Here is a 14867-nt window from a genome sequence, read left to right as displayed (position 1 = left end):
TTAGTACAGATATTTTTAATTAGTCACAGCTGAAGGTACTAATTCTGCTTTTCTGCAAGTCAAGAAATACATGGTAACTACAGGAACAGCGTGAAGACCACTATCACACCAATATCTTTACATTCAATGAATAACTAAATTCTGTCCTTTGTTATGCATCAGCAGGAATGAGTATCATAGGCAGGTAGTTCTAAATACAGACAATTCCTGATATTTGTTGATTGCACTTAAGATTTTTTGACTATATGATGAGCTTACTAGTATACAACCCCATTGGAAGTAGAAGAGTATCTGTACTGAAAATAGTTTGACTTAGGATTTTTCAATGTTACTATAGGTTTACTGTGCCATTTGAAATCCCCTCACCCACTGAGCTCCATGGCTCAGCCTCATGGCACACAGGCTGTGAACTGCTTCCCCTTGTGATCACAGAGCTGACAGGGAGCTGCAACACCCCTGCCATCCTTGCCCAGCAGTGCCAGAGAGGACTATACTGCACATTGCTAGGCTGAGAAAAGATCAAAAGTTGCAGCAGTTTCTGCTGATTGTGTACCACTTTTGCACCATTGTTTAGTAAAACATAAGTAAATTGAATGATCATGAGTCAGTTACTGAATCCAGATTTTTCTCTTTCTACAACTCTTAACATTAAAATTTCTACAATTTGTCTATGCACATTTAATATTATAATTTTATGATCTGAGGATAGGCATCTCATCACTTGGAACAAATCCACTCATGAAATTTGATTGTATGGCTCACCAAATAAGACTAGTTTTTCTATTGTAAATGGTTTTTTAAATAAGTACCTAAACAATGGTTAGATTTTGTCTCTTGGCCTAAATATCCTAAAATATTTACTACATAGCATTTTACAGAAAAGATTTGCTGAACTACAGTTTTCTGCTTGTGGACCTTTATGGCTACCTTGCATGAAGATTTGGTCTTGACTTACTGCAATTTGAAATGCTTCAGGGGTAGAACAAAGAAAAATTTCAAACATGTGACATTACTGAGTTCTCAGACTGAAATGTGGAGCGTTTGGAAGTTTGCTACCTGCCAGTTCACTCTGTGTGTGTCCTGTGCAGGCCAACTTGGTGGTGCAGGAAAATCGCCACGTCCTAGCCATGCTGGATTTGCAGAAGGCACAGGCTGAGCTGGATGACAAGCAAGCAGAGCTCGACGTGGTACAGGCAGAGTATGAACAGGCCATGACCGAGAAGCAGGTAACTCCTTTGTCAGCGGAGGGGCTGTCATACACTCACCTGGCTTTTCTAACTCCTCATTCCTTTTGTACTTTCTCTCTCCAAGGGTTAGATTTTTGCTGGAGATTCACTGAATTTATTTATAGCATATAGACAGCATATAATCTGTCACGGAACCCTGGAGTTTGTTTCTAACAGACACCAAGGGCTTTTGGCAGGATGTCAGAACAGTCAGCCAGGACCACAGTCAGTTCTGGAACCTAATTGCTACTTTCTTCATTCATGATAATATTGATGGTAATAGCACCTTGGGTAGCATTCTTTTGTGTGTGTTTTTCATATTGTGTCCTCCTACTTTGTCCCCTTGTATAAGTGTTTATTTTTATTTTTCATTTACTTTAAAGGCAGAGCAAGAGTGAGAGAGTATGTCCACGTATTGGCACACTTCCCCAGTGCCTACAATAGCCAGGGAGGGCTGGGCCACAGCCACTTGCCCAGAACTCCATCTGGGTCACCCACATGGCTGGTAGGGATCCACACACTCGCACTGTCATCTGCTGCTTCCCAGGACGCATTTGCAGGATGCCGGATTGCAAGCAGAGTAGCCTGCACATGAGCCAGCACTCCTATTTTCTATGTGGATGCACCAGTGGCAGCTTAACTGCTATGCTGCAACGCCTGCCACCATGTTTTCTCATTTAATCTTCAAAAACACTCAAAGTAGGCAGGGTGGGTATTTTTACTTTCATTTTAGAGAATGGAACTGAGACCCAGAGAGAAGAGAATGGTTCATGGTCCTAGAGCTGGTCAGTGGTACACTCCATACTAGACCTTGGTTTTCTTATGTTTGCTTCAGGCTACTGTGTAACTGACCAGTGACAGGGACATCTATAGCCTTCTCAACTGATGCATATCTTGTAGCCTTAGCACCTTTTTCAGGTTCATGTATTTTCTAGCTTCTAGCTCTTTTTTTTATTTAATACTAATTCTATCTCTATTGGGAATTGATATATTAGTTGGGAATTACACTCCTGTTTATCAAAACAGATTTAACATAGAGCTAATGTAGCTTAAGATTCAGGTTCTGGTGCTGACATTGTGGCATAGCAAGTTAAGCCTTCGCCTGCAATGTCTGCATCCCATAGGGGCACAGGTTCGAGTCCTGACTGTTCCACTTCTGATCCAGCTCCCTGATAATGCACCTGGGAAAGCAGCAGAGGATGGCCCAAGTGCTTGGGCCCCTTTACTCACCTGGGAGACCTGGAAGAAGCTCCTGGCTTTCAGCCCCAGTCTTTGTGGCCATTTGGGTAGTGCACAAGCAGATGGAAGATCTCTTTATCTCTTCTCTTTTCTCTGTAGCTCTGCCTTTCAAATAAATTTTTAAAAAATGAAACTTTAAAAAAATTTTAAAAAGATTCAGAGACAGCACTTGCATAGGAGACTGTGTGTGCTAGAGTTGCTGGAGTTGTGGAGTGTCTTAAGGGGAGGGAGGTGAGGTTGAAACCAGCAAGCCTTATATGTTAGTGTTCAGCTAAAATGCTTTGAGAGATTTAAGGCACCTGATTATGTAAGTTATCACCAGGCTTAACCTACCTTAAAGGTAAACCCAGTTTTAATGAAGTTTCTCTCCAAAACATTATCCAGGGCTGGATCTGGTTCTTCCCCAACATCTTCAATAAGCAAGGGCCTTCCAAGGGAAAGGCTGTCCTCCAGGTGGTTTCTCTGTCCACCTCTCAAATAAATAAAATAAATAAATGAAAAATTAAAAATTTCTCTTAAAATTTTAAGGCCAGCATCTATCTATAGATCTATATCTAAATTTCTTGTTATTATAAATGAGTGTCTAGTGATTGGTCATGTAGCTTAGTCTTTGGCAATACCGACTTTATTTGATAAGTACAAATCTTTACAAATAGAATTAGCATTTGTCTTTTAAATATAGAGGAATGGAATCATTCATTTCTAAAAATCAAGGAGAGAGCAACAACAGTATGTTGAAGTGTGGGTTAACTTACTTTTATTGATGCCAGGAATAACAGGAAGGGGTCTATGAATCAAGAGTAGCTGAAATATGTTCAGGAGCCTCAGGGCATCAAATCTGAAGATAATCTAAAGTTTCCTCTAAGGTAAAATGAGGCGTGCAGTTAGGTAAGCAGCAGTGATACCAGAATTTGAACATGAGACACCTTCCAGTTTTTTTTTTTTTTTAACTAGGGATATGTATTTCTTTCATTTTTTATTGCTATATGATCTTAGCATGAATACTTGTTGTTTTCACAGGGAAATCATAATGCAGACATTTCTATTATCTCAGTTTTTAACATCTGAGTAGAGTCTTACTATTGGCTCAAAACATCAGTGGAAGTGTCACTTCCAGTTCCATGGAGGAGACATAAGACACAGGATTGAGCTGACAGACACATGGACATGAAATCTTATACCTTCTTTAGAAAAAATGGCTCATATGTATCTGAAGGGCCAATATATAATATCTTAAAGTTATACTTTTGATCCAGGGGACATATTTATATCAATAAGAATTTCTTTTGATTATGGGCCTTCTTAGACCTTGCTTGAAGATGCAGAACGGTGTAGGCATAAGATGCAGACAGCTTCCACACTGATCAGTGGCCTGGCTGGAGAAAAAGAGAGATGGACAGAGCAAAGTAAAGAGTTTGCTGCACAAACTAAGAGACTTGTAGGTATGTATGTTCTTTTATTAATGAAATTATGTGCTTGCTGCATCAGTTAGCAAGTTGAAGCTTTAATCAGAATAAAATACGTCCCTTGATTATTTCAAACTTGTGTTTGTGTGTGTGTGTGTGTGTGTGTGTCCCCAACCATTTCAGAGGGATGGATATTGGCCTGGTATTGATTCTATCCTGATTAGATTTGTTAAGATCTTTATACATCTTATCATCAGGTTGCTTATGCATTCTCTTATAAACACATGAGGATATTGATCCAAGGCACTTTGAATGAAAGCTCTTTCTTCTGAGGTTTTGTGTTCCTTAAACTTAATCCTTTCCCTTCCAAAACAAGTCCAGTTAACCCAATGCTTGACTGCTAGCAGCTATGACTTGGTAGACCCTTTGGACCCTGTTTCCCTGTTTAACAATGAACCAAATTACTGTCTGTTTTCTAGCACACAACAATGTATGGTCTGGTCACAGTTTGATTTGTAGAATTTGATTTAAAACAGTGGTTGTCTTATATTTATAAAAATTATTATATGCACAATTACAAGGATAATCATAAATATTTTAGTGATGTTTACTTTCTGTTTTAGGAGATGTATTGTTGGCTACGGCTTTTCTCTCTTATTCTGGTCCATTTAACCAAGAGTTTCGAGATTTGCTGTTAAATGATTGGAAAAAGGAAATGAAAGTTCGGAAAATTCCATTTGGAAATGATCTAAATCTCAATGAGATGTTAATTGATGCTCCTACTATTGGTGAATGGAACCTCCAAGGTCTGCCAAATGATGACTTGTCCATTCAGAATGGAATCATTGTCACAAAGGCATCACGCTATCCTCTGCTAATTGATCCACAGACTCAAGGAAAGATCTGGATTAAAAACAAAGAAAGTCAAAATGAACTCCAGGTACTTTGTATATGTATATATTCTGTTATCAGCTAAGTTTTATTGCCCAGATAAACAAAAATACAAGATAAATAAAATATTTTAACATCTTAGCAATATTTGGTAATCCCAGGTAGAGCAGTAGTGGATATAAGTTTAAATCTTAATATTAAAATGTTCTCCCACTTTCACAATGGCCTTGTCTAAATAAGATCAGAATTCGTGAACTCAAGAGGCTTCCATAGCCTTGGTAGCTCATGACAAGAGCCTCGGGTGATTACTGATGTCATAAATAAGAGTGTCAATTGTTAAATCAACAACAGGAGTCACTGTGCACTTACTCCCCATGTAGGATCTCTGTCCTTAATGTGTTGTAGTATGCAAATTAACAGTAAAACTACTACCCAAACAGTACTCTATACTTTGTGTGTCTGTGTGGACAAACTGTTGAAATCTTTACTTAGTATATACTAAGTAGATCTTCTGTATATAAAGATAATTGAAGGCCGGCGCCGTGGCTCATTAGGCTAATCCTCCACCTTGCGGCGCCGGCTCACCGGGTTCTAATCCCGGTCGGGGTGCCAGATTCTGTCCCGATTGCCCCTCTTCCAGGCAAGCTCTCTGCTGTGGCCCAGGAGGGCAGTGGAGGATGGCCCAAGTACTTGGGCCCTGTACCCCATGGGAGACCAGGAGAAGTACCTGGCTCCTGCCATCGGATCAGCGTGGTGACCGTCTGACAAGAGTCCTCTTGTGTTCCTCTTTCTAGGTCACTTCGCTAAACCACAAATACTTCAGAAACCACCTGGAGGACAGCCTTTCCCTTGGAAGGCCCTTGCTTATTGAAGATGTTGGGGAGGAACTAGATCCAGCCCTGGATAATGTTTTGGAGAGAAACTTCATTAAAACTGGGTCTACCTTTAAGGTAGGTTAAGCCTGGTGATAACAATGTGCAGAATAATCGCCGTGAGGCCAGGTATGTGTGAAACAGATGGAATTCTCTCAATAGGCAACGAGTTAAATTGGAGTCAGCGTTGAGAGATATTTGTTTTCTCTTTTATACTTCTGGAGTGGAGGTTAAAGTACTTAAAAACAATCCTTTTTGAATTATCTGTTTCATTCTTATAGAAAGAAACCAACTCCATTTTCATATTTGACTATCATCAGCCTATAAACCCCTCTATTCCTCTCTCCTATATCACATCTGCTCCTTTCGTTGGCCCTGGTTACAAATTCTAATTATTCAAACCCTTGTCCATGCCTGGATGTGGGAACCCTCCTCTCAGCTTTTCCTATAACTACCAGAAAACCATACACTAGATGCCCCTTTTTGACTAAAGCCATTTTGGGCACCTGCTTGGGAACCTTCTCTGTTCTCCCCAGAAAATCTCATTATGTGAATGATAAGTCTTTTCATAGTCTTCTGGCCACATGTGGTATTATTAGTTTTGAACTTCAACACATTTTGAGTGAAGGACCCATCTCTTTTCTTCAGTATGATCACAATAATTTTTGGTGCCAAATTCTATATTTATTGCAACATATATATTGAACTTCCTTCTTTCCTTCCTTCCCTCCTTCCCCTCTTCCATTTTGCTTTCCTCTTCCTCCTTCCCTCCCTCATTCCTTCCCTTCTCCCTCTCTCCTTCGAGTCCTCCTTCTTTCCCTCCCTCCCTCCCTTTCTCCTCCCTTCCTCCCTCCCTCCCTTCCTCCCTCCCTTCCATCCATCCATATATCCATCCATCCCAGTGGTTTAAAAGCTCACGAATATCTAATGACCATTTCTTTGTTTAGTATACAAACGATCTTTGGCTACATAATTATTTAAACAGTAATTAATTTTATGTTTAAAAGACAGTAAGGTGTGTCTATATTTTGTTAGTTTGAACTTTCTCTTTTTCCTTTTTTGAAGGTGAAAGTTGGTGACAAAGAAGTAGATGTTATGGATGGTTTCAGACTCTATATTACCACCAAGCTGCCCAATCCAGCCTACACCCCTGAAATAAGTGCTCGCACCTCCATCATTGATTTCACTGTCACCATGAAAGGTCTAGAAGACCAGCTACTTGGGAGAGTTATCCTTACAGAGAAGCAGGTGGGTGAAGGGTGTTCTCCTTTTCTGTGTTGCATTGATGAAGCTTAGGTATGATAATAGCGGCAATGGGACTGAATTTCTTTTCTTTTTTTAAGTCCTGTTTTCTATGAATTCTTAAGGGTCTTAAAATTATTAATTATCTAACCATATGTTATAAATATGGTTATATTTATTATATTATAAATAAATATTATATATTATAAATAAATTACATATACCAATTGATTTCTTTTATGCAGAGTAGTGGTATAACTATGTCGATGTCAATCTCATTTTTAGCATCATTATCCTGGCTTTATAAATGGCTTTATTTTTCCGGAAATGCTATTGTGCATTCTGTTCACTTTTTGGCTTTCAGTGCTCTAACACATATCCAAATTTTCCTTTCATTTGATTCATTATTATGCTTTTAGGATACAAAATTAAAATGTTAAACACAGATAACAATGTTGTCAATGTTTGCTTGTTACCCAGTAGAGCTCTGTGTGTGTTGTGATGGCATCTGATGTGAGGAGGTAGGAGTTTGTGCCACTGGAGCTTGCTGGTGCACCTTCTGAAAGCTCCTGACTTAATTATGTTCTGGAAGCATAACTATATGGCTGCTTCCTTCTGTTTGGTGAGATAACTTAATGCTCGTGAAAAATGCTCAGATTATAAACTTCCTTTCTCTGAGTCAGCATTTTCCCTAGGGAACATGTGAGGCTTAAGTAGAGCAATGTAGAGGATTTTAATGGGACTATTATGGTGAAACTGTTTGAACTCTTAGCGTTGCTATTGATTTTCTCCTGGGTTAGATAGCAATGAGAAAGTTAGTTTACTTAATGGCTGTGTCTACACAGACCTGAAGATTTGTTTAGATTAAGACCACTGGCAACATTTTTTGAATTTATCCTCCAGTTATCTTTACCTTTTCTGTTGATTACATCATACTTCTGAGGCCTATCCTGCGTTTACCTCTTTCTCCTTCCCTTTGTTTTTTCTTCTGAATTTTTCTCTTTATTTTTAATTTGTAGCATGTGAATCATGGGGTTTGAAGCTGCATTAAGGGCATTTAATTCAGCTTTATGCATTCACTTGGTTGGTTGACCTCAGCATGGCACATGCCAGTGTTACATAGTTCCTGCCACAGACAAGCTATGGAGGTAATAAGAGCCTTCAAAATAGGTACTTATAGGTTGATTTATTTTTTGAGTCCTGAGTTAAATCTCAATAGAGGTGGCTGAGGAAAGTTAGCATTAGCATTTAATTACTCCAGAAAGGGCTGAGATTCTTGATCAGCAGCATGGGAGGTTGAGCAGGTGAAATTCCTGAGATACCCTAACTCTGCTTCTATCTATAGCTTTGGCTTCAGGGAGATAAGGGTCCCTGAGGGCAGTCTGAATATTATCCTTGTCTTAGGTTTTTAGGGTACTTCAGAAAGTTTGTGGGAAAATAGAATTAAATAAGTTAATTTTGTTACAAAAATTTTTTTGAGATTTATGCATAGTTTTTTTAATATTATACATTTCCATGAAATTGTCAAGCACCTTTTATGTACATGAATTTCAAAATTTTTTAAGTAGAATAATCTTTTAATTCTATTTTCCATGAATGGTTTAAAGTCTGTTTGTTTTAAGCTGAGATGAATACAGTTCCCTTGGAACAAATAATTAGGCCTTACAGATTTTAGTGGTGACAAAACAAAACCCAATAACAACAACACTGAGCATTTAATTGTTGCAACTGTTTTAAGTAGGAACATGTTCTAGTCTTTTGAACAATTTTGAATAGCCTTGTACAGCCAATGTGGATCAAGTGCCAGGAGTTTTCTTCTTGAGAAAATTGAGTGTCTTGAGAAAATTGCTCCTTTCCTATCATCTCATCAGAATCTTTTACAGCTTCACAGTAAATAAGCCTTACAAAAATGTGGCCAGAGTAGCACGACACTCATTCTTTCATAATAAGAGAAGGTCATCTTACCCTGTTCCACATTGTAATATAAGAGCTAAACTATATATATATTTCTCTCCCCAGTAAAGTTTCATGATATAAGAAGTGAGCGACTCTAAGCCACTTCTGTTGGGGTTTATGTAGTATACTTTCTGTAAGAGACTTTCTCTTTGGCAGCATCTGCTCTTCCCCCATTTCTGGATCTGTTGATATTGCTGAATCCTCTCCACCTGGATGGTAGTGAATTTTTTTGGGCAACTTCCCCACACTCACCTGTCTCAGGGGTCAGGAAAACTCCCATTTTGCTGAAGGCACCTGTGGTTTACTAGAGACAGAGTCTCTCATGGGTGCTTTCTTGTTTTTTATATAGAACATTTTCTTTGTATTGAAGGCTTCATTTATTGCTTTCATTCTACATTCTCTCAAGGTATGAGACCAACTTCTGTATAGATTGCATTGATGTCAGCTCCAGAGAGCTCATCTTTAGTGGTAATCAAGCCATCTAGGGGTTACATCACTGGCCAGCACCATCCTGCTCAAGTGAATCTGAAAAATGTGCTTCTAAGTCTGGAGGCACGGGTGGGAGCATGATCTTCCTGTTAATGTGACCTGTTCTGGCAAGCACTGGGTACAAAGTTTCTATGTGGCTTGTCTTAACTTGCATGTCTCCTCTTTCATCAAACCTATCCAAATGGTGCAATAGTTCCAACATTATTTATTGAATTTGCCATTCACCACCAGAATTTGGGTCATATTATTTATTTATTTATTTTTATTTATTTGACAGGTAGAGTTATAGACAGAGAGAGAGAGAGAGAGAAAGTTCTTCCTTCCATTGGTTCACTCCCCAAATGGCCGCCACGGCTGGCACTGTGCCGATCTGAAGCCAGGAGCCAGGTGCTCTTTCCTGGTCTCCCATGCAGGTGCAGGGGCCCAAGCACTTGGGCCATCCTTCACTGCCCTCCTGGGCCACAGCAGAGAGCTGGACTGGAAGAGGAGCAACCGGGACTAGAATCCAGCACCCATATGGGATGCTGACACTGCAGGCGGAGGATTACCAAGTGAACCACGGCGCCAGCCCTGGGTCATATTATTTTTTCCCTGTGGCATCAGTTTCAGTACTAAACACCAAAGGATTGGGCATATTCTTCAGCAACTCGCATCAGTTCCATTATGGGCCTGGGATCATTACCTAGGTACTTCCAAGTAAGTTCAGAGCCAACCACTCTCAACAAAGTGACTGTGGTTTGGTACTGCTTTGTCTAACAGGGTTTTTACCTATGCCAGGTGGACAGTAGAGAATGACTACCTTAGGGAACATTATTCCTATCTCTTCAGCGTATTCAGGATGAATGAGAGGAAGCACCACAGATTCCTTAATTTCCTGGATTTGGTTGTCTAATGCCCCAGTTTTAGCATAGAGATGGAAGGGAAGAGACATCTGTTAGAATAGACACCATCTTTACTGCACTGCTGGTGATATTCTCACAGTTACTGTATGAGCTGTCTTTCCGTTTTTCAGATGAAAAAACTGAGGCTGATAAAATTGTAGAACAAGACCAAAGTCATGTAACAAATAGGTCCCGGGATCTGTGATTCAAATGTTGTATCTTCTTGATCTTCTCCCACTATCTTACATTCTTTTCTTTACCTATCTTCAGGTGAGGAATTTTATAATGTTCACCTTTAGGAACTCAAAAATGATTATGAAAGTGTGTTAAATCTATGAATATAGCCGTAAAAATTATTTGATTTTTTTCAGTTTGTTATTTTTTTATTTCCTAGTGTAGTCATAGTGTAAGAGCCTTTATTTTAACTTTATGGAAATGAATTTTATAGCAACCATTAAATGTCATTTGTTGGTACTAATTTGTATATTTTCTGAAATTTGAGTTCCCATGTAGCGAATAAATGAATTAAAATAACCTCTATGGAAGCTTCCCGCTGTAACTAAAAACAGGTGGAAAAAAAGATGGTGATAATGGAAGAGGGGGAAGTTGGTGGAGCCTCATAGGTCTTAGAAAAAATCTAGGTTTTATTCTGGGTGAGATGATTGCTTTTGGAGGGTTTGGGGAGAGGATTTGTATTTTAGTAGCTTTATTCTGCCTGTGAGTGGGGGAGGATGGAGGCCTGCTTGGAACCTATAGTTTAGAGGAGTCAATAATGATAGATCATGTCAGGTTGGTGCCGCTGGGGGAGGGGGTGAGAAATGATGAGTGTAGAATTTATACTTGGAGTTGGTGGGGTTTTCTGATGAATTTTCTGTGGAGTTTCAGAGAAGAAAGTGATCAAGGAGGGCTGAAAGGTTTTGTCTGAACAGCTGGAAGAATGAGGCTGCCATTTATTGGGCTGGGGAAGGCTGCGGATCAGAACTTCTGCTAATGGTGCCAAGTAGAAGATGTATCTTAGATACTCAAGTGGAGGCATTTAAAGGATATATGATGTGGAGCTTATGGAACTTTGAAATATTAAATTTGGAGTTATGTCAATAGTTTTTAAAACAAAGATGAAATTTGTAGAGTTATAAGAATATTTTTCCTAAATGCATAAAAAAAGTACTAAAAAGGAATTACTATCAAATCACTGAAATGAAAGGACTGGCTTCTCCTTTCCCTTGGTCTTTGTGTGAGAACTGGATCATAACAAAGGGAGGTCATGTCATTAATGGGTAGTCCCATTAGCATGTATGTGTGGCTCCCTAAGATTCATCACTGTGCAGCTCTAGCTTTCTGGTCCTCTCAGTATGGAGTAGAACCTGCAAAACCTACTGATCCATGTCCAGAATACCCAGTTGAGTAATTACCTTTCTGAGGCTGACCTAAGAATTTGAGCAGGGTGCCATCAGTTCTGAGTCACAATCAGAACTGCCAGCAATGCTTCCTTGTGATTTTATTATTCAGGTCACCTGCATTGAACCCTAATTTCCCTGTATTGTATTTATATGGAATTATAAACACTAATGCAGTTAAATTTGGGTAAATTGTCAATGGATACTGTATCTGGAATGCTTTTTGAATTATTTCTCTAATGCATATCTTTCTTTTTAAATTTTTAAATACTATTTACTCATTGTCATTTCCATTTTTGATGCTTTTCTTTAGCTTCAATGTTAGAGTCTCTCATGTAACAATTGCATTCTCCTTATGGAACTTAACTTGGTGCCGGAATCATGTTTTCTTGGTTGTCTGCAGCCTCTGAGCTTCATGCTTTCTTGGTCTTGTCCAGCGTCATGTATACTTCTCCATTCTCTAACCCTCTCTGGCCCTATCTTTTCTTTCTTTCCCTTCCTCCATCTTTCCCTCACCAGGCTACCAAGAGGAAGAAACAATCAGCAAGGACCATGATACTTCAAGGCCTTGTTCTCCCTGCTATCTTTAAAGGGCCTTCATAGAAGATGTGCAAATTCACTTTTTTTTTTTTTTTTTTTGGAGAGAATAATATCTTTTCAGGCCTTAGAAGACTTTTCAATCTAAATGTATCTGCAACATCAGTTTAGATTGCTTGCCTAAGTTTTTGGAAATTTGCATTTCAATTTATTATTAGATACTGTTTGAACTACCAAGTTTGAAATAACCACATCCACACAATAGCAGAACACTGTTTATTGATTTTTTTTATTTGTTTTGAATGACACCTCTATCTCCTACCACACACACACACACACACACACACACACACAGGCAAACAGAGGTCTCCTATGCTAGTTATGCCTCAAATGCCCACAGGAGCTTGTGCTGGGCCAGAACCAGGAGAATGCCACCTTGGTGGCAGGGGACATAACCGCTTGAGCTATTGCCTGCTGCCTCCCAGGGTGCACCTTAGCAGGAAGCTGGAATCAGGAGCAGGCCCAGGTCTTGAATCCTGGCACTCCAATATGAATTTGGGCATCCTGAGAAGCATCTTAACTGCTGTGCCAAAGGCCAGCCCTATCGTGGAACGCTTTTAAACAAGAAGTGAAACAGAGTAAACTTATTTGACCAGAGATCTGTGTATTTGTCTTCAAATATATTTTACTTTCAAAGATTATGTACTATATACAATCACAAAAGGCACTTGAAAACAATTTAACTTTAGAAAATAAGTAGATGATAATAAAAAGGGATAATGATTTTTTTTTTCAAATTTTATGTTGTTTTCTCCCTATTCTCTCTTCTGTTAATTTCCTTTCTCCTTTTTTGATATCCATATCTCCTGCCCTCAGGTATGATAAATACAGTACAGATACTTGGGAGTAGCCAGGTTGCTTAACTTTTTAAGGAATGCTCCAGTAATAGTTGTTATATAAGAAGAAAATATCATTATGTAAATTAACAGGAATTGGAGAAAGAAAGAACTCATCTTATGGAGGATGTAACTGCAAACAAGAGAAGAATGAAGGAACTGGAAGATAATTTGCTTTACCGTCTGACAAGTACTCAGGGATCCTTGGTGGAAGATGAGAGTCTCATTGTTGTGCTGAGTAACACAAAAAAGACAGCTGAGGAGGTGACACAGAAGTTGGAAATTTCTGCAGAGACCGAAATTCAAATTAACTCAGCCCGGGAGGAATATAGACCTGGTGAGTTTGATAATGGAAGACAAATATCATAGGAGGGTGGAGTGAGGAAGAGATGAGAATTAGAGAAGTTGAATGATGTAAGCAGGTTATGCAAATGACTCGAAAGTGGGGTGGCCATTTATGTTTTGTGGTATTTCTTCTGGAAACTTTTCAGTAAATTTGAGATAAAATTTTTTATACTGGTATACATATTTTAGAGATTTTTTTCTTTTTTCTCTTTAAAGACTTATTTTATTTATTTGAAAGACAGAGTTACGGAGAGAGGTAGAACCAGAGACAGATCTTCCATCTAATGGTTCACTCTCCAGATTACTTCAATGGCCAGAGCTGAGCTGATTTGAAACCAGGAGTCAGGAGCTTCTTTCGGGTCTTGGGTGCAGAGGCCCAAGGACTTGGGCCATCTTCTACTGCTTTCCCAGGCCATAACAGAGAACTGGATCAGAAGTGGAGCAGCTGGGACTCGAACCAGTGCCCATGTGGGATTTCGGCACTGCAGGCCACGACTTTAACCCACTGTGCCACAGCACCAGCCCCTACATGCTTTTAATTTACATTAATTGGCAAATCCTTTAAGGTTCTCATGAACTTATTTTTAAGTTAGAAAGTAAAGAAGAAGAAATTAAACAAATATATACCTGGTACAAATTAGTGAAATCTGAAGAATTAGTGTGGCATTTGTGGACTGCTCACTGTTTGTCATTTGATAACAATTGCTAGTATATTGTTTACAAGGGAGGTGGTTCTTTGGTCTTCATGCTCTACCACCACCCTGCAAATCAGTGTTGCTCAAGAGTTCAACTGGCTATCCTTAGTTTCTTTATTTCTCCTGGAGAAAGAATGGAAACAATGCCATCTATGGTGATCAGTAAGGAACATTCATTTTGTAAAGGCTTGTCTTAGAAACTTGAGGCCAAGCCTAGGCATGGATTTCCAGAATGAAGTACTAAATGGCTATATCACTGTGTATGAGCATAAGAACTTTTAAATTCTTGTGGCTTTCTATTTTTTGTAAAATGTAGTTAAGTATATTTAACAAAGGTCTGGTGATTCTGAAGTAGGAAATACCATTTGATAAGGAAAGAAAAGCTGATAAATAAGAATAAAATATATTAATGAAGGAGTATTACTCTAGATCTTATTGCTGGTAGACATCCACTGATATGAGATAAAAACCAAAGTTGTTGTTTTCATTTAGAGTCTAGGCTGACCTGTTTGCATGGGTCATTTATTTTGCACTCTCAAGGCACATGCAACCTTGCTGTTTGTGTTTTAGTTGCCACACGGGGCAGCATCCTCTACTTCCTCATCACTGAGATGCGCTTGGTTAATGAGATGTATCAGACTTCGCTCCGTCAGTTTCTTGGCTTGTTTGACCTTTCCTTAGCCAGGTATGTCTGTATGCAGGAAACTATGCTAAATACTGTATCTGTGTGCATGAATGGGCATTACATCGATAACTTCCTTTTTTGTTTTTAAATCAAAGATAAGTGTAATTTCT

At 39.0% G+C, this 14867-nt stretch overlaps 1 protein-coding gene and 1 pseudogene across 3 annotated transcripts in view; one reads left to right on the top strand and one right to left on the bottom strand.

Moving 5' to 3' along the window:
- Positions 1-14867, top strand: part of DNAH5 (dynein axonemal heavy chain 5) — a 319159-nt gene that overhangs the window by 263921 nt on the left and 40371 nt on the right. For all 3 annotated transcript variants that reach the window (XM_051853566.3, XM_089312625.1, XM_089312626.1), the window contains exons 61-67: positions 1089-1226; positions 3772-3907; positions 4495-4811; positions 5557-5712; positions 6700-6882; positions 13126-13369; positions 14643-14757. In XM_051853566.3, the coding sequence (XP_051709526.3) occupies positions 1089-1226; positions 3772-3907; positions 4495-4811; positions 5557-5712; positions 6700-6882; positions 13126-13369; positions 14643-14757 (1289 nt within the window). The remainder of the gene's footprint in view (positions 1-1088; positions 1227-3771; positions 3908-4494; positions 4812-5556; positions 5713-6699; positions 6883-13125; positions 13370-14642; positions 14758-14867) is intronic.
- Positions 9137-10252, bottom strand: LOC127492869 (26S proteasome regulatory subunit 4 pseudogene; annotated as a pseudogene).

Source organism: Oryctolagus cuniculus, chromosome 14 (genome assembly GCF_051225735.1).
Source record: "Oryctolagus cuniculus isolate XC-2025 breed Fujian yellow rabbit chromosome 14, ASM5122573v1, whole genome shotgun sequence".
In the NCBI taxonomy this organism is placed as follows: Eukaryota; Metazoa; Chordata; class Mammalia; order Lagomorpha; family Leporidae; genus Oryctolagus; species Oryctolagus cuniculus.
This window is presented reverse-complemented; position numbering and strand designations above follow the sequence as displayed.